Source organism: Talpa europaea, assembly GCF_964194135.1.
Source record: "Talpa europaea genome assembly, chromosome: 10".
Classification (NCBI taxonomy): Eukaryota; Metazoa; Chordata; class Mammalia; order Eulipotyphla; family Talpidae; genus Talpa; species Talpa europaea.
Window position 1 is genome coordinate 73,949,402 of NC_140077.1, and position 20,177 is coordinate 73,969,578.

Below are 20,177 nucleotides of genomic sequence, written 5' to 3' on the forward strand. Positions count from 1 at the left end.
TACTATGTGCACGTGGAGTTGTTTTGGGGAGTTGCCTGCTGTTTTCCATTTTTCCTAAACCATCCCAGGGGTACACAAGCAATTATTCTAAACCACTTACATGAGGGTTGCCCTTTCTAGTCCATCCTAAATAAATGCCCGCTGGAAATATATGATCTGCAAGGTCTTTGAAAATCCAACAGGCTGAACTTAACTCCACACACAATGGTGATTTAGGACTGAGATCTCGTGTCTGTGAGATGCCAGTACCACCGCACACCGCTGCGTGACGGGCTCCCTTAACAAAAGTCACATTTGCATTCACCTCCAGACTTCACTAGGCTGGCTCTAATCTGCCTTGTTATGCTATCTCTGCTTCAATGACTATTATTTCCCTCTTTCTCTATTTTTATATGCAAGTACATTTAGTTTGTTACTGCTTACCTAACATTAGTTTTTATTCTAGTGTTTTTATCCTCTTGGGTTTGTTTATATATTTAAATACTGTGGCTCTGGTCTTCTATTTCACTTAAATTGAAACTACTTTATTATAAGTAGGTGTAAACAGGACCTCCCTGGTAGCACAAGGGGTTAAGATGCAACCTATGAAACTGTCCGCAGCCTCTGCAGCGTGAGTTCAATTCCCGGCCACCCAGGGAGCAACCCACATGGCACAGCAGACCTCACCTGACTCACCTGCTGCTCCTCTCAGCAGTGCATTTCAGTCAGTCTGCCTCTTCTGTTCCCCACTCTGTCTCTGGTGAATCCTCTCACCCCCTACACTTCTGGCCTGTAACCCAGCTCTTGTATGCATAAATAAATAAATCTTTAAAAAAAAGACCTCTTAAAAAAAAGTAGGTGTAAACAATCTGCCTATTTCGTATATGTCCTCCTGTAAGTCTTGCCCAGGCACTTATATGTTCAGCGATATCATGTTTTATTGTAAATTATTCGTGTTTTCTCCTTAAAACTGGCCTTATTTTTGTTTTGTTTTGTTTTTTAAATGATGTGTGTAGATTGATCCCATCATTTATGCACCTCATTTCAGGGGTTGAAAACCACAGTGCCCCAATGGGAGAAAGAATATTCCCCACTACCTCCCCTTCTTTTCCAGGTCCAAAGAGAGGAACACACACACCCCCGTCTACACAGCTGGCGGCTGGATTAGCACCGGGCCCCTTAAATTGTCCAGTCCCACCTCCAGCCCAAATTCTGGGCTATATCTGCCAAAGCTCAACCTCTCAGTCCAAAGCTGGACTCCGCTGAGGCAAAAAAGGGCAAAGCCCTTTGTGTCTAAATTCTCTGGGGGAACTTTTTGCTCTTGTTCTTGATTTTATTTATTTATATTTCTTTATGCACAGAAGAACTGGGGTGCAGGCCAGAGGTGGGATGTGTGTGAAAGGACTCACCTGAGACAGAGCGGGGCCAGAGCAGGCAGAGTGACTGGAACACACTGCTGAGGGGAGCAGCCGGCGAGTCAGGAGAGGTCTGCTGCGCCATGTGGATAGCTCCCTGGCTGGGGATCAAACTCATGCAACAGTGGCTGGTGGTAGCTTGATAGCTCTGAGACTTTATAGCCTGCACTACCAGGGAGGCAAATTTTTTGCTCTTGATTTTAACAGAATCCATCGCTTCCAAGAGACCGTCAGCAACAGGTTTTTGCGCTAGTTCCTTGTCGCCCCCTAGCGTCCAGTGTAGGCACTAGCACAAGGCAGTAAACCGCTTACAAGGCAAATGTAGTACTTCCCCAAAGACAAACAGATCCCAATTCTTCCCACATCCTACACCAAACCAAGTTAGGAGCCTGGGCATTCCAACCCCAGTTCTTCCAGACACAGTCCAAGTTTTGTGGAGGAGCTGAATTCAGGCTGGGGGCCAGGGCAGGGAGGAGGAGGGAGGGTCGGCGGGCGTGGCCTTACCGTGGTGGGCGGGGCAGAGCTTAAATGGGGCGGGGCTAAGTGGGGCGGGGCCTTTGGGAGAACTAGGAGGGCTGAGCCTGAGACTTCAATGAAGCCCCATTTGTGTGTGTGTGTGTGTGTGTGTGTGTGTGTGGCGGGGGAGTTAATGATTTACCAGAGTTCATTTCACAACTTACCAAGGGTCAGTGGCCCCGGAGCATGCACCAGCTCGGTCCTTTCCGCTCCTCACCGCTTGCCAGCTTCCACCCAGAAGGCCCCCCAAGGCAGCCCGCGGCATGGTGACCGTCACGGAATGGCAGAGTGAGTGTGTCCGGGGGGCTGGGCTGGACTGGGGTCTCCGGGCTAGGACCCAGGGGAGGTGCTGCCCCTCTCGGCCCAGATTGCTCTCTGGGGAACTTTCCAGGCGAGGCGACCTCTGGAGCCAGTGACTTGGAGCTGCTGTGTTGGCATCCTCCAGACAGCAGAGTCAGGGGGTGTGGTTCCCCAGCTTTCTAGTGAGTGGGGCTCGCTCAAGGCCCCAGAAACCGGTGTCTGGGGAAACACGCAAGTTTACCACTCAAGTTTACCACTCAAGTTTACCACTCAAGTTGGCCCCACCCATTCAGAGTTCTTAGACCAGCGATGCAGCAAAGGCAGATGGAGACGGCCTCTGCTCACTCAGACATCTTTCCCCCACAAACTCAGGGTCACCTGAGGCCCTGGGTCCCTTCTTAGAAACGAACCCCATTCCCCTCCCAAAATCTCATTCCTAAACACCCTTCCCCTTCCTTGGGAGATCAGGGATATAGAGTGCACAGATATGGGAAAGCAGGTAGAGGTGGTCCCTGAGTTTCATTTGGGTGCGTTACTGAAAGCCTCTGAGCCCCAGTGTCTCATCTGTGAACTGGAGAAAATACTCATTCACTGCACACGTTGTCTCCACCTTGTGCCAAGCCCTATGTCTGGCAGACTATACAACAGTGAATGAGACAGACATTGATCCCCTGTCATTCTAGAGGGGGGATATGAGGGCAGAGGGGGGAGACAGATAAAGAGGTCACCATGTCAGGTGGCAATACCTCCACTGGACAAAAATAAAACAGGGTAAAGAGGCCAGAGGGTAGGAACTGGGAGGGTCACTGTCTGGTATAGAGTGGGCAGGAGAGGCTGCACCAAGCAGGTGCCCTTATCAGAGCTGGTAGGACGTGAGGAAGCAAAGCCCAACAGTGATCTGGAGGGAAAAGATGTTCTAGGAATCAGACAACCTGTGCAAAGGCCCTGAGGCACTAGTCTACTTGGTTAGTTTGAAAAACAAGGAGGCTGATGTGACTGGAGCAAAGTAATAACAGGGAAGATGGTAGGAATCTATCTAGGAAGTCACCGAGAGGCCAGAATATTTAAGAACTTTGGCTTTATCACCTTAAGATTAAAAACCATTGGAAGGTTTTATGTAAAGGAGTAATATTTATATATATATATTTTTTTTATAGAGGCATGCTTTATTTATTTGTTTGCTGGTTTGTTTGTTTTGTTTATACATGCACTGGGTACAGTCAGAAGCGCGGGAGGGTGAGAGAATTCACCAGAGCCAGAGCGGGGAGCAGAGCAAGCAGAAGGACCGAAGTACACTGCTGAGGAGAGCAGCGGGCGGCAGGAGAGGTCTGCGCGCCATACGGGACCCTCCTCCGGTGGCCGGGGAGCAGCCGGGGATTGAACCGGCCGCGGGCAGCTTCGCAACCCAGCGCTCAACCGCTGCGCCACCGGGGAGGCCCAATATTTATATTTTTAAAAGATTGCACTGGATTCTGGGTTAATAGACAATGGATGGGTGAGGTCTGGAACAGGGGGAGCACTTCTGGGGTGAGAAATGGGGTGCAGGAGACCTAGGGAACAAAAGTAGAGAGAGAAGAGGGCTGAGGCCTGAGCCACCGTTTTATCAAACCAAAATGTGCTAAGTCCTGTGAGACAGAGAAATGAAGGGACCAGATTGAGGTCAGGGAATGCAGGGGGACCAGTTTCCCTAAGGAATGAATATTTGCCCTGAGAGCTGGAGATGAGTGTGCCTCAGGCAGATGACAAGTGGGAAGAAACCACACATTCAAAGGTCCTGAGGCAGGAAGGTTCATCTTGGAAACAGTGAAGTGGGAGTGTGGCAGGTGAAGGGCACAGTAGCAAGAGATGAAAATGGACAAACAGGCCTTGGCCCCTCCTGCAGGACCCATGTCTGCCAAGGAATGAATGGGAGGACTTTGCTTCATTCCAAGACCAATGGGAAGCCGAGAGGATTCCAAGCAGTGCGCTATAATGATGGGAGTGTGTGTTTTTCAACACCTCTGGCTGCTAGGTAGCCAACGGAAAAGAGGGTGATGGGAAGGAAGCAGGAAACTAGAAAATGTTAGAGGAGCCCAGAGAGAGGTGAGAGTGACTTGGAGTCAAGTGTTAAGAGTGGGCAGAAATGAACAGCTTTCCAGAGGTGTTTGGGAAGACAAAGCAATAAAACTTAGCTGTGGCTTGAACGGGGACAGGGTGCAGGAGCAGAGAGGAGGGCTCTGCTGCTGGGCGGCTGGCGGTGACATATTGATCCATTTGGGGAAAACCAGAGGAAGAACAAATCTAAGAAGGAAGCTCTGTTTAGGCCTGTTGCATTCAAGATGGCTTGGAGAGAGAAAACCAGGCAGATATTTCAACACAGCAGCTGGATGTGAGTTTGGAAGCTCAAAAGAGGCATGAACTAGAAAGGTAAATATCGACATTGTCAGTACATGAGGCCTTGAGGCAGGAAAACTCATCTTGGAGCCTGCTCGACTGTTCTGCCATGTTTCCATCAATACATTGCACAAAAATAAAATGAAAACTCAAAGACATTGGAAGATGTGTGAAAATGGAGTGAGCAGAGACGTGAGCTCGGGCCCAAGCCCTGAGTGATTCAAATGCCAAGAGGGTGAGAGAGAAGTGGGAGCTGGCAAGGAGAGAGGTCAGACCAACAGGAAGAAACCAGGCCACAGAAGCCAAGAGAAGGATCTATCAAGAAGGGAGGATGAGAGGGCCTCCCCGGTGGCGCAGCGGTTGAGCGCTGGGTTGCAAAGCTGCCCGCAGCCTCTGCAACGCCGGTTCAATCCCCGGCTGCTCCCCGGCCACCTGAGGAGGGTCCCACATGGCGCGCAGACCTCTCCTGCGGCCCACTGCTCCCCTCAGCAGTGTACTTCGGTCCTTCTGCCTGCTCTGCTCCCCGCTCTGGTTCTGGTGAATTCTCTCACCCTCCCCCGCGCTTCTGACTGTACCCAGTGCATGTATAAACAAAACGAACAAACAAATAAATAAATAAAATGCCTCTCTAAAAAATAAAAAAAAAATAAAAAAAAAGAAGGGAGGATGAGAATGACAGATAGGATTGACACCTGTGCATTGCATTTGGCAACATGAACTCACAAAGCAAGAGCAATTTCTGTGGTGGGTGTGGGGCGGAAGTGGACTGGACTGGGTGGATAAAGGCACTTTTTCTAGAACCAGACTGCTAGAGTCAAACGCTGGGCCTGCCAGCTGCTGACTGTATACCCCTGGGCAAGTGACTTAACCTCTCCGTGTTTCCATTCACTTGTGAAATGGGTCTAACCGCAGACCTGCCTCGTGGGCACTTAGGAAAATGAAATTAATCCACGTGCTTGGACTGTGCCCGGCACGTGTGTTCATTACTGTTACAGTAATTACTCTGAATCACTGCTAATGTTTCCTCTTCCCATGTCCCTCCTTCGTCCTCCTGCATAATTCAGTCCCAGAGCCATTTGGTAGAAGGCTGTGTCAGAGCCCTAGCTCAGGGCTGGTTCACACTGGGGGCCAGGCACGTACGAAAGGCACCCTGGTGGGATCAGGTGCAGGAGGAAAGGAGCTTTCTAGTGAAGGAAACTGGCAGATGGCACCTTAATCAAGTAATTAAAGAAATAACATCAGTCATGGGTCCATTTGGAATCGTGGCTACCTAACAGGTGCAGTGAGAAGAACACAGTGTCACATATCTTCACTGTTTCTGTTTAACCTGAATCTAGTCATCAGACAAACCCAAATAGAGAGACAGTGACAAACGAACTGGCCTGGATCTTAAAAAATGTCAAGGTCACGTTTAGGAAAGAGAGTTCCAGACGGGAGAGACTTAGCCATGCAACCAGATGGCACTGTGATCCGGGAGGGGCTCTGGATGACATCACTGGGACCGGCCTGGAATGGGGCCTGAGGGCTAAAAGGTGGGAAATGCCTCCATCTCCTGGCTTTGGTGGTGGTGTCCTGGCTACACAGGAGAAGGAAAGCCAGGCCACAGCATACATGGGTGAAGAGAGCAACTTCTCTCAAATGGCTCAGGGAAAAATGCTTTGTATGGTACTTGCAACTTTTCCTCCCACTTGTGATTGCTTTTAAAAAGAGAGAGCGGAATGGTGCCCTGAGGCTTTCCACACAGCTGTGGTCCAGAAGGACCCAGCAGCCTGTTCAAGATTGCTTTCCTTGGTCGGTTTCTGCGCCTGCCAAGTGGGCCCTCTGCAGCCTGAGCAGGCAGTGGGCCCCGGGCAGCCTCTCAGGAGTGAAGCCGGCAGTCGCAGCCCTGGCAGAAGCCCTCCAGGGGGTCAGCCTCCGGGCCTCGCTTCCCGGCTGCCCACTAGGCGGCGCTCTGGAGCGCCCAGCCTCCCGGAAGCTGACTCGGCTCCCCGCGGCTCTCCGCACCGCCGGATGACCTCCAGCAGGGGGCGCGCCTCCCCCGCCGGCCGCATCACCAGGCTCGGTCTCTTCTGGGGACACACCCCACCCAGCCAGGCCTGGGTATAACTTGGGGAAATACCCCAGGCTGGTAATTTGACTGAACCCGCTAAGCGACTGTGCAAGGTGAGGAAGATCTGAGGCTTGCATGTGAGTAGCACCATGTCTGGCCCTTTTGCTGTGGGGTTTTGTGTCCACAGTGCGGTTTCTCCAGAGAAGGCTGGAAGCACCGAGTGTAGTCTGTAAGGAAGGCGGCCCCATCGCAGGAACATTCCAGAGTTGCCGCAGCCCTTGAAGAGTGTGAACTAGCAGGGAAAGTAATAACTGTGGGGCTAGCAACTTATTGTTGCTGGAGAAAGTCCAGTGTAAGAGGAAAGGGTGTGAATTTGAGAAACTTACACTGTTTTTGAAAAACAAGTAAGGGAGAGTTATGGGTGGCACAGGGATATATTAACAAAATAAAATGAAAACCCAATAAAATGTCCACATTATTTCTCTGCGTGAACACATCTACCTAAATCCGTGGAAGGACAGATCAAACTAGAATCAGTAACATATTTTGTTTTGTTTTGTTTTGTTAAAGATTTATTTATTTATGCATACAAGAACTGGGGTACAGGCCAGATGTGCAAGGGGTGAAAGGATTCACCAGAGACAGAGTGGGGAGCAGAACAGGCAAGTTGACTGAAATACACTGCTGAGGGGAGCAGCAGGTGAGATAGGAGTGGTCTGCTGCGCCATGTGGGTTGCTCCCTGGCCAGTTGGGATCGAACTCGTGCTGCAGAGGCTGCGGATTGCTTCATAGTGCTGCGTCTTAACCCCTTGTGCCAACAAGGAGGCCCCAATGACATATTTTGATGGCAGGTATAAGCTAATAATAGAGATCTTTAAAATAGGATAAAGACTTAAAATACCTTTGTCCTTCAGAATAAAGAAATATGATTGTGTAAAAGTTCTCATCACAAGAAAAAAATGGTAACTGTGTGGGCACAGATATTAACAAGACAATTGTGAACATTTTGTAATCTATACAAATAGCAAATCATTATGTTGCACACCTTAAATAATATGTTATATGTCAATTATACCTCAGTAAAAAAAATATTAAAGCAGCAAAAAAGAGAACAAGAAGACTTGGCCACCACTCAAATGAACATATTTCCCACCATCTACCCTCAGGCCCCATCCAGTCTCATCACTGTCCCAGTGATGTCATCTAGAGCAAATAGACCCTCTTCCAAATCACGGTGGCATCTGGTTGCCATGGCTGAGTCTCTCTCTTCTGGAACAGTTCTTTCCTCGATGCAGAAAGGAAATACATATCTCTACATCTGGTTGTGGCCTTCCATCACAATATCCTGGCCTGGATAAAATCATCACGACACAGAGTATGTGCTTCTCTATCTCAACCGATTGGCTCTGAGGACAGAAAAATCATGCAACCTGGAAAGACAAAACCCAGTGGGTGTATCCTGCCCAGAGCCCTGACTTCAAAGAGGTTTAGTTCCACAGGCATCACTGGACGGCAATAACTAACAAGCTGCAGTAGCTCAAGGAGGCTTGTCGGGAGCAGGAGTCAGTCGTGAGTAAAAGGTGGATACTGGGCAGCTGGGCGACGTGTTGAGGGCAATGACCTTGCACTGGGTCAGAGCAAAATTCACCTTCGATGATAGGGAGACCCGAATAGACAGGCATGTTTTTGGACTAGGAGTTGAGCAAGGCTCAGTTATAACCTGAATGATAAATCTCATCTTTATTTTTAAAAGGAAGCCCTTTAGCCTCATTTCTATACTGGAACTGATCCTAATCCTCTTAAACTCTGTACAGTAACAGATTATGAGACATTACCTACCAATCCGGAAGAGGATTGTGTTGTTTCTTTTTCTTCAGTTGTAAATAAAACTCACCCAGTAAATCTAGTTTCAATAACTTTGTTTTGACAGTTCTGCCTCCAAATAACCAGAATAATTTCCCCTCTAATTCTAACAACTATTGGTAAGAGCATGGCAATAAGAGATTGTAAGAATAAATTCTGAGATGTTAATTAACAAGTAAAAAAATCTCTTTATAAAAATTACCTATGTTTTCTTTTAAAAAAATTAAGCCAACTCTGATTTTTTTTAAATTAAGTCACTTTTTTTTAAAAAGATTTATTTATTATATGAATGCAATAGCTGGGGTACAGGCCAGAGATGCAGGGGGGTGAGAGGATTCACAAGAGACAGAGTGGGGAACAGAACAGGCAGACTGACTGAAGTAAACTGCTGAAGGGAGCAGTGGGCGAGGTAGAAGAGGTCAGTTGTGCTATGTGGGTTGCTCCCTGGCCGGCTGGGGATTGAACTCATGCTGCAGAGGCTTCGGATTGCTTCATAGTACAGTGCTTAACCCCTTGTGGCACCAGAGAAGCCCATAAATTAAGTCACTTTTGGGCCTCCCCGGTGGCGCAGCGGTTGAGCGCTGGGTTGCGAAACTGCGCGCGGCCTCTGCGGCGCCGGTTCGATCCGCGGCTGCTCCCCGGCCACCAGAGGAGGGTCCCACATGGCGTGCAGACCTCTCCTGCCGCCCGCTGCTCCCCTCAGCAGTGTACTTCGGTCCTTCTGCCTGCTCTGCTCCCCGCTCTGGCTCTGGTGAATTCTCTCACCCTCCCGCGCTTCTGACTGTACCCAGTGCATGTATAAACAAAACAAACAAACAAACAAACCAGCAAACAAATAAATAAAGCATGCCTCTATAAAAAAAAAAAAAAAAAAAAAATTAAGTCACTTTTAATAAAGTTTTACATGTTTAGTTTTAAAAGATACTCTTCCCATATCCCTACCCACCATACAATTTACAATAAAAGGAGTCATTCCAGCTATGTTAAGTAAATGAAGCTAGTGTCAAAACTGTTTATAATATAAACTTGAAGTTGTCAATTTTTTAAAAGGAAGTGACACACTTCTTTTTATAATAACATTGAAAAGAATAGAATATTTAGGAATGAACTTAACCATGGAGGAAAAGATTTGTACATTGAAAATGACAAAGTGTTGCTGAAAGAAATTTTAAGAGACAAATAAATAGACATCCTGTGTTCATGAATCAGAAGACTTAATGTTGTTAAGATGTAAATACTACTAAAAGCAACCTACATATTTAATGCAAGCACTATCAAAATCCCAAAGAATTTTCTTTGCAAAAATAGAAAATTCCATCCTAAAATTCATGTGGAATCTTAACAGACCCCCCAAAACCAAAGGAATCTTGAAAAAGAAGAACAAAATCCGAGGCTTCACAATTCTTGACTTCAAAACTTACTACAAAGCTACAGTAATCAAAACAGTGTGGGCCTCCCTGGTGGCGCAGAGGTTGAGTGCTGGGTTGCGAAGCTGCCCGCGGCCTCTGCGGCGCTGGTTCGATCCCCGGCTGCTCCCCAGCCACCAGAGGAGGGTCCCATATGGCGCGCAGAACTCTCCTGCTGCCCGCTGCTCCCCTCAGCAGTGTACTTAAATCCTTCTGCCTGCTCTGCTCCCTGCTCTGGCTCTGGTGAATTCTCTCACCCTCCTGCGCTTCTGACTGTACCCAGTGCATGTATAAACAAAACAAATAAACAAATAAATAAAACATGCCTCTATAAAAAAACAAAAACAAAACAAAACAAAAACAGTGTGGGACTGGCATATAGATTGATGAAATAGAATAGAGCCCAGAAATAAACCCTGGCCTGTGTGGTCAAATTGCTTTCAACGGAGGGTGCCAAGACCATTCAATGGAAGAACAACATCAACAAATGATGTTGGGAAAACTAGATATTTACAGCAAAATAATGAAGTTGGACCCTCACCTTACACCATATATAAAAATCAACTCAAAGTTCATTTTAGTGCACAGTAAGAGCTAAAACTATAAAACTCTTAGAAAGAAAACACATAAAAGCTTCATAACACTGAATTTGAGAGTGATTTCTTGGCTATGACACAAAAAAACTTGGACAACTAAAGAAAAAAAATATTAAGTTGAATTATATTAAAACTTCTGTGCATGAAAGGACACAGTCAACAGTGTGAAAAGACAACCTATGGAGTGGGAGAAAGTATTTGCAAATCATATGTCTGGGATTATATCCAGGGATTAATATATATCCTGAATATATAAAGAACTCCTACTATTCATCAATAACAAAATATAACTGACCTGTTTTTAAAATGGGCAAAGGAATTGTATAGACACTTATCCAAAGGAGATTTGAAAATGGCAAACAAACACTTGAAAACACTTGAGTGATGCTCAACATCACTCATCAATAGGGAAATGCAAGCCAAAACCATAATCAGATACCACTTCATACATGGATGCTATCAAAAACAAAACAAAGCAAAAAACGGAAAATAACAAATGTTGGCAAAGATCCGGAAAACATGGAGAAACCATGGCAATTCCTAAAGAAATAAAATTTAAAATAGAATTCCTGTAAGATCTAGCAATTGCACTTCTGGGTGTGTACCCCAAAGAATTAAAAGCAAAGTCTCAAAGAGATATCTCTTTATCCGTGTTGTATCAGCCTTGTTCATGATAGCCAAGAGGTAGAAGCAAGTCGAGTTGCCTGAGTTGACAGAGGCATGGATAGGCAAAACGCAGTATATTTGTGCAATGGACTATTACTTGGTCCTAAAAAGGAAGGAAATGTGCCACATGCTTCCACATGGATGAACCTTGAGTACATTATGCTAAGTGAAGTAAGGCAATCACAAATGGACAAATACTGTTGATTCCACTAACAAGAGGTCCATAGACTAGTTAAATTCATAGAGACAAAGTGAAATGGGGCTGTCAGGGGCTGAAGGTGCTGGAGGGGTTGGGGGAGGTGCCTAATAGAGACAGTTTCAGGTTTGGTTTTTTTTTTTTAAAGATTTATTTATTTATTTATACATACACGCACTGGGTACAGTCAGAAGCGAGCGGGAGGGTGAGAGAATTCACCAGGGCCAGAGTGGGGAGCAGAGCAGGCAGAAGGACCGAAGTACACTGCTGAGGGGAGCAGCGGGTGGCAGAAGAGGTCTGTGCGCCATGTGGGACCCTCCTCCAGTGGCCAGGGAGCAGCTGGGGATCGAACCGGCGCTGCAGAGGCTGCAGGCAGCTTCGCAACCCAGCTCTCAACCACTGCGCCACCGGGGAGGCCCGACAGTTTTAATTTTCAAGGTGAAAATCATTCTGCAGATGGATGATGGTGGTGGTGACACAACAATGGGATTTTTTAAAAAAGATTTATTTATACATACAAGAACTGGGGTACAGGCCAAAGGTGGGGGGAGGTGAGAGGATTCGCCGGAGACAAAGTGGGGAGCAGAACAGGCAGATCTACTGAAATACACTGCTGAGGGGAGCAGCGGGGATACGGGAGAGGTCTGCTGCGCCATGTGGGTAGCTGCCTGGCTGGGGATTGAACTCATGCTGCAGTGGCTGCGGATAGCTTCATAGTGCTGAGGCTTAACCCCTTGCGTCACAAGGGAGGTCCCAAGATGGGAATATTCTTAATGCCCCTGAGCTGCACACTTAGAAATAAGAAGATGGCGGGCCTCCCCTGGTGGCACAGGGGGTTGAGTGCTGCTCTGTGATGCTGTCTGTAGCCTCTGCAGCGCCGGTTTGATCCCGGCCTGCCAGCCGGCGAGAATCCCACATGGCACAGCAGACCTCTCCTGTCTCCCCCGCTGCTCCCCTCAGCAGTGTATTTTGTCAGTCTGCCTGCTCTGTTCCCGGCTCTGTCTTTGGTGAATCCTCTCACCCTCCTACGCATCTGGCCTGTACCCCTGTTCTTGTGTAAATGAATAAATACATTTAAAAAAAAATACAAAGATGATAAGTTTTATGTAATGAGGACTTTACCACAACTTAAAACAAGTTAATTTAAAAATGAAGCAACACAATGAGATGTCACTGGCCATCAGAGCAGCAAAGATAACTAAAATGTACTGCTTTTTGTGATGGAGAAAGTTTGAGAAAAAAGGAATTTCATGTCCAGTTACTGTTACGACTCTTCTTGAGCAGAGCAATCTGAAATATGTAGCAAAATGTCAAAAATGTAGCCACTGACCAAACAAGGGGCTTTAATATCCTGCTTTTCTGGGCTGTGCCCATTGGCTCTGAGCAGCTCCTACAGAGACAGAGAATGTGCCGAAATGCAAATCAAAACAGAAAAGACACACAATGAACTGGCTGATCGGGCGGTCAGCATGGGGGCACCTCCCACTGCAGGTGGCGGTCAGTGATGGGACCTGTTGATGCTGGAGGAGGGCGGGGCAAGGAGCAGGTGCCAGCTGGGGTGAAGTCTCCTGGGTGGAAAGATGGGCACATTCCTGACACATGACTCATCTCCCAATCAAGTGTAAGAGGTCTTCACCAGAGCTGGGGAGAGGGACAGTTTAGAAGAGGAAAGAGACAGTGAAGTTTTCAGGAGGGCACTGGAGAAGGACAGCTGGGTGATTGTGAGGTCCTCTGGGGCTGGTGCATTTTGTGGACCAGGCACCACTGTGCACACTCACATCCGGCCAGCAGTGGGCGCCAGTGGCTCCCAACGGCAGGAGAACAGAAAGAGGGGCCAGGTGTCTCAGCCGTGATGACCCGAGAATGTGGCATTTGAAAAGGAGAGGAAACTGAAAAGAAATGGTGAGAGAGGTACGAGCTGCCTCCTGGGCCGTTGTGAGGACAGGGGGTCGTGATGTATAGAACCAGCCAGCAGGTTCCTGGTGCCAGACCAGATTCGTGCTGTCCTTTCTTTCACTTCCCAGCCCAGCCTTCCCTGAGGCTGGGAATCCTCTAGATTCCTAGAGGAAATGGAGCACTGCTTCTCCCACCCTAGAGGTCCCTTGGCCAGTGGCAGTGGGAGAAAGTTCGAGCATCTCAACCTGCTCCCACAGCCCATCCACAACACCTCCTTGCCCTTTGCAGAGATCGGCGTGGGCATTGCTGGCTTCGGCCTCTTCTTCATCCTCTTCGGAATACTCCTGTACTTTGACTCAGTGCTCCTGGCCTTTGGAAACGTGAGTCTCCCAGCCCTGTAGTCCCCCACCAACACCCCTGAAGTCTGTATTGCCAGGAGGGTCAGCCCCAAGTTCCTTCAGGTCATGCCCATCCAGGGGAGGCACCATCGAGGCTGGACAGGTGAGGGTGGTTGGGGGCGGACAGCGAGGACTGCTGGGCATGAAGAATCTGAGGCCCCAGGCCTCATTCAGGGCCCTGAACCAGCCATTGGAGTCACACCGTCTAGGAGCTGGGACTTTTTTTTTTTTTTTTAAGATTTATTCATACAAGCACTGGGTACAGTCAGAAGCGCGGGAGGGTGAGAGAATTCACCAGAGCCAGAGCGGGAAACAGAACAGATAGACTGATGAAATACACTGCTGAGGGGAGCAGCGGGCACAGCAGGAGAGTTTTGCGCGCCATATGGGACCCTCGCCGGTGGCCGGGGATCGATCCGGCGCTGCAGAGGCTGCGGGCAGCTTCACAGCCCAGCGCTCAACCACTGCGCCACCAGGGGAGGCCCAGGACTGGGACTTTAACATGAACACACAAGACTGGGAGGAGATGGGGGAGGGGACGTCACGCTAAGAGAAACACATTTACCAGGAAGCAAGGTGTTGGAGAAAAGAGCACCCCACTGGGGAGGGTGAAAAAGAATTTGGAAAGGGAATTGTGTGTGTGGAGTGTGGAGAAAGTGCTTCTAGGTTATGGAACAGCAAGACAAAAGGTTTGGACACGGGGGAAGAGTATGGAACCTGCTGGAAGGAAGCCGGCCTGGTATGTTTGCCTTCATGCTCTCTCCCTCTCCTGCAGCTACTGTTCCTGACTGGCCTCTCCTTCATCATCGGCCTGAGGAAGACGTGTTTCTTCTTCTTCCAGAGGCACAAGGTCAAGGGGACCAGCTTCTTCCTGGGGGGTGTGCTCCTTGTGCTTCTGCGCTGGCCCCTCCTGGGCATGTTCCTGGAAGCCTATGGATTCTTTAGCCTGTTCAAGTGAGTGCAAGTCCCTGGCCTTAGACAAGCCCACTAGGGCCCTGAGGCCACCCCCACCACGGTCAGGATGCAGAGGCTGGGAGCCACAGAGGGATTGAAACAGGATGATAAACTGGGATCAGTTCACCCATCAGCAAACACTGATCACCTGTGTGCCCAGCACCAGGCCTGTCACCGGGAAGGAGACATAGGGTCTCCCTTGGGTTGAATGATCCAGATGAGAGTAAGGGTGGTGACCTGACATTTGCCAGGCCCCTGATGGGCACCACACTAGGCCATCATGGCTCAGCCGTCTGGGGGACTATCCCTGCTTAACAGATAAGGAGGCCAGCCCTCGAGGGGCTGCCCGGCCTGAGTCCTCACAAGCAGTGTGCAGAGGATCTGAACGTGCCCGGCTGTCTCTGGCCATTGGCCACCCATCTTCAGCCTGGGTCATGTCAGCCCTGGACCTGGTGAGGTGTGAAGTGGACCTTGACCACTGTCGGGGCCAAGGAGGTGTCTGAGAGGAACAGGACCTGAGACAGGCCTCGTGAGATGAGGTGGGGCTCAGGGAAGACTGGAGGAGCTAAGGAAAAGAAAGGCTATCGGGAGGCGGGGTGGCGAGATACCTGGTCTCTGGCCTCTGGGGTCCAGTGGGGAGAGCACGGTAGGGTGGGATGGGCAGGACTGGCTTCACAGGAAGGAGTGGGGTCAGGAACCCCTGGGTTCTCACGGCACCCTCTGTTTCAGGCCTAATGCCCCCGGCCACACAGACAGCACTGAGTGCAGCTTCAAGAAGCTGAATTTTCTCACCTGTGTTTTGCCATCCATCTAGTCAACATTCGTATAAGTTCTCATTCATTTATCAAAAGGTCAAGCAGATTAAAGCCCTCGCTGTATGCCAAAGGCGGTATAGGTGTGGGGAATCAGCACTAAACAAGGAGAAGCTTCCGAGCACCCTGTGGTTCCATGGGGAGGAGAGATCCTGATCAGCTGTCCCTGCTGAGGGCTGAGTGTGGGCAGGGCCCTGCACTCCGGAGTCCACACCAGACTAAACCAACAGAGACACCTCGCAGCAGCACCTTAGAGCAAATAATAGTAATAAGAACAACCACAACTACAGACACCTAGAGATGCAGGGGGTGTCGGGGAGCGGGGCCGAGGCTCTTCCAGAATTCACAAGTCTAAGCCCTCACTCCACCTGCACAGGGGCTCCCTTCCCGCACCGCCTCCTGCCTTTGAAGGATCACACGTCCCGCCCCAGCCAGACCCATCTGAGTGTGTTGGATATGACTGCGGTGCTGTGAGCAAAGCGTGGCTCCGTGCATGGGGGAGCCAAGGCCTGAGGGAGAACATGAGCACAGCTCCCAACAGCCCCTGTGCCTGGAGCCCAGGAAGTCTGGGGCTGGCGGACACAGGCCGTCCGGGGGAGCAGGCTGCAGGCCGGGAGGCTAATGACAATGGCGGTAACATTGTTAAGAGGAAACATTTTCCCGGCCTCTCCTGTGTGAGGCCCTATGGTGCAGATACTATTATCTTCAACCCCTTTTTACAGCAGGATCCAGGTTCAGAGAAGTTAAGGGGTTTGATACAGTGCCGCCAAGTGGCAGAGTCAGGACTGAACCAAGGAGTCTGCCCCGGGGTCCCCATTCTTAACCAATGCACTTGGCTGCCTCTCCAAAAACAGGGGTGCAGAACCTCACTGGTCCTCAGTGCCCGGAGGCCTGCTCTCTTAGGAGGCAAAGCTTGAGCCTTTGAGGGAACCCAGTCATGCTCCCCTCTCCCCTCCCCTCTGGGGCCACCACTGACTCTCCCTCCACCCCTCTGCTCCTAGGGGCTTCTTCCCTGTGGCCTTTGGCTTCCTGGGCAATGCCTTCGACATCCCCTTCCTGAATGCGGTAAGTGGCTTGTATGTGTGACTCAGTGAGGGGAGCACGTGAGCTGGTAGAGCTGCTGCCCCAAGGGCTGTGCCCCCCTTCCTCGGGCTAGCGCCTCTTGCCGCCCACCCACACCTTTTCCATCTGCCAAGAGCAGAGGAGGAGGTGAGAGCAGTTGTGTGTTGTAGAGGGAGGCAGCTATGCCCAGCTCCTTGCTGGAGCCACAGAAGTGGAGGCTCAGAGACTCTAGGGGACCCAGCTAGAGAGTGACAGACTTCTGGGCGGCTGTTTGGGCACGGAGAGGGTCGTGGCAGCCAGAGACAGCAGACAGCGCAGGTGGCAGATCTGTCCCCTCTGTGGGGCAGGCGCGGGCGGTGGTCCCTGCCCCTCCCGTCCCTGAAGCACCTGATAGAATGTGAGCCCGGTGGAGGGGGAGGGATGGCAGTGGCCCGCCTGCCAGCTGGGCACACCGGAGCCCCCTTTCCACATCTGTGTTGGGCTCTGCTCCAGCTCTCAAGGCCAGCTCTTTAATAACCTAGATATTGACTCTGCTCCCCACTCTTTGTCTGGAATAATGATTCTTGGCTCTCGCAGCTGTTCCGGAGGCTCCAAGGCAGCAGCTCAATGGTCTAAACAGCAGAGAGGGGCTCCTTGAGCTTGGATCGTCATTTGAGGGGGCTGGAAGGAAAATGGGGGATACTCCCTCCAGCCCCACCCTGCACTGACTCATCTCCCCATCACATCCTGACCTCGCTAAATCCAGAAGGAAGGACAGAGCTGAAGGACTGACCGCAATGCCTCAAGTCAACTCAGAGGCTGCCAGGACTGTTGGGGGCCGAGATCCAGGGTCCCGGAGGTCAGACAGGGGCATCATCTCCTGCCCTGTATTTATGGGAGGAAAGGCAGGATTAAACCCTAAGCTGTGAGTGTGTCAGTATCTTGAGCTGCTCAGAGTGGGCCTGCTGTCCCAGGCTGCCACCTTCATCCTGGGGCTTCATGGTCACATGTGCCAGGCCCCCGGGGGCCACAGGCATGGGGCAGCGGTGGGTAGTGATTCTGCAGATGCGGGGGGGAGGTGCTTCCCAGCCATTCAGTGCACTCTGCCCAGCACAGCCAACAGGGAGAAGCCTGGGCTGGGAGACACATTGTTCCTATTCTGGGGGAGCCCTGGACTGATAGAGGTGTCAGTGTGCCTGATGAGCCCTGTCTGAGGGTAAAGAGGTTCTTGGGGGCATCATCCCTGACCAACCAACGTCCCAACCAACGTCCCAGACCAACGTCCCTGCGATGTCTGCAGTTAGTGGTAGCCATCAAGGCCCCTCTATGCACATGCTGAGCAGTGTGGGGTACCGGGGTGCCAAGAGAAGGAGACCTCTCCCTGCCTTGAAAGAGCAGTTCACAACGATGTAACGATGGGTGCCTGGAGGTCAGAGGTGGAGGGGCCCTGGAGCTCCAGGGGCCCTGGAGCAGCACCTTTGGGTCCTCTGCCACCGAAAGTCTCTGCTCCATGTTCCCTTGGCGCTGCCCCGGGACAGCCACCTGCCAGAGCTGTTCTATTTGCCTCCGTGTCTGCCTCGCCCACTGACTGAGTTGTATTCATCCCATAACCTGTGCTGAATCTGTAACTTCGAAGAAAGAAGGAAGAGAATTTCCCAGAACTGCCCAACAGCCTGGGAGCCACCTTCGGGTCTGCCCCGGCTGACCTGGTCAGAGCTGGGAGCACGGAGGGCTCCCGGCCCCCAGACGTGCTGTGCCCTGCCCACTCCTCCCGTTAGCCGCTCGCTTTGGACTTGGTGTATTTATGACGACGCCACGTGTCAACTAGTCCATTTTCACATTGTTTGGGGCAAAATGGGTCTCTCTAACTGAGTGGGCCTGGAGGAAGACAGTGAGGAGGATAAAAAGAGCTAGTAGGACTCAAGAGCCAGCCCCAAAGGGCTTCTGGGGGGCGGGGGAGAAGAGGCGGATTTCATCATGAGAACCAGGAGGCGGCAGACGCCGTGCTCCGAGGAAAGAGAGAGGGGGGCAGAGGGGGACCTATGTCTCAAGCCATCACCCTGGGCTTTATAAGGGAGCTGGCCAGGAAGCTGGGGGACCGCAAGTCCAGGAGCCCAGCTCCCCTCCCTGCCGTGTCCACCCACACAAGTAGTCTCATCTCAGAGGCCCCGCGGAGCTCCCAGGCCAGGACGGAACCCAGGTAGGCACAGGCGACACCGCTCTGTGGACACGGGGGCTCCGGATGGGAGCAGGAATTTAGAGCAAAGACTGATAGAAGTGTCCCAGGCAGGTTGGGGGGCTCGGGGGGCACTGATTTTTCCCCGATGACCAGGGTGTCGGATCAGTCTGGGTCGTCAGGTTGAATACACTGACTTGCACTGTGTTTGTGAAGACAGGACCCTCCCTTTTGTGGCAAGAATAAATGAACTCTGGCTGGAATTGGAGGCTGTGGCAGCTTCTGGAAGGAACTGGGAGCTTCTTTGACGTTCATGGTTCCCACACTTGTGGCCTGGCAAGCAGGAGCCTCAGCTCAGAGCCCCCTGCCAGCCCCCTGGAGGAAGGAGGGGAGTCACTCAGGAGGGAAGCCCCCCACTTCAGAGCTCTCTACCCTGGCCTGGGATAAGTCACCAGGCAGGAACCCCTGGGTGGAGGGGACCATAAAAATGGCCCACGGCAGGTCAACTATTCAAGGTCCCTTGGAAGATAATGCCACCCCCCACCTCACCTCCTGCTGCACAGTGACCTTACATTGGGGGAGTGTGTGTGCTGGGGACAGGGAAAGGGAAAACTTGGCACCCTGTGGTGGGGAGGAACAGTGCCCATGAGGGCAGCATGGAAGAAGTAGGACCTTCTCAGACACCGCCTGCCCACTGCCCTCCCCCACTCACAGTCTGCTTCTGCTGAGCACCCAGAATGCTCCATCTGGCGGCAGTCTCACCCACTCCCTCTGGCTCAGACTCACAAAAGAGGAAGGCCCTGCGTGGCCCGCTCCCCTGTCTCCTCTCCCGCAGACCTGCAGCCCCTCTACCCTCAGCCCCTCGCCTGCTGCAGGGATTGCCTTCTTAGACCTTTGTTTGTGCTCAGAGACTCAATTCAAGTGCCACTCCCTGCAGAAAAAAAAAATACATAAATAAAAAAGATTTATTTATTTATGCACATAAGAGCTGGGGTACAAGCCAGAGATGCGGGAGGTGAGAGGATTCACCAGAGACAGAGTGGGGAACAGGCAGGCTGAGATACACTGCTGAGGGGAGCAGCAGGCAAGACAGGAGAGGTCTGCTGCGCCATATGAGAAGCTGCCTGGCCAGCCCAGGATTGAACTGCAGAGGCTGCGGATAGCTTCCCAGTGCTGTGCTTAAACCCTTGGGCCACCAGGGAGGCCCTTTACAGCTATTTTGAAATGATGTGCTTGTGATTCAGTGTTGTGTGTTAGATTTGAGTGTGTGTGCACGTGCATGGGTGGGTGGGCAGGCATGGGGGTTGGCAGCCCCATGTCTTAGCTCACCTGTGCTCCTAGCACCACACTCAGGCCTCAGGGAGTGACTTCTGCCCTTCATCAGCGGTCCTGCTCCAGCACTGCTCATTTTCAGTTTAAATTGGATTTTCTTAAACAGAACATTTTAAAACAGTCCAGAACATCCTGACTTCAGAATGAGTTCACACACACTTAAGTAAGGATTAAATTGTCAACAGACGTCTGGCTGCCCCACTCATTT

At 50.8% G+C, this 20,177-nt stretch overlaps 1 protein-coding gene across 1 annotated transcript; it reads left to right on the plus strand.

Annotated features, from left to right (window-relative positions):
• Nucleotides 1-2,173: 2,173 nt before the first annotated feature.
• GOLT1A (golgi transport 1A) lies at nt 2,174-17,097 on the plus strand (the record flags this gene model as incomplete). The annotated part of the gene is made up of 5 exons (XM_084246147.1): nt 2,174-2,198; nt 13,545-13,636; nt 14,430-14,608; nt 16,422-16,485; nt 17,059-17,097. The coding sequence occupies 5 exons, from the start codon at nt 2,174-2,176 to the stop codon at nt 17,095-17,097; spliced, it is 399 nt and encodes a 132-aa protein (XP_084102273.1).
• Between the last annotated feature and the right edge of the window lie 3,080 nt (nt 17,098-20,177).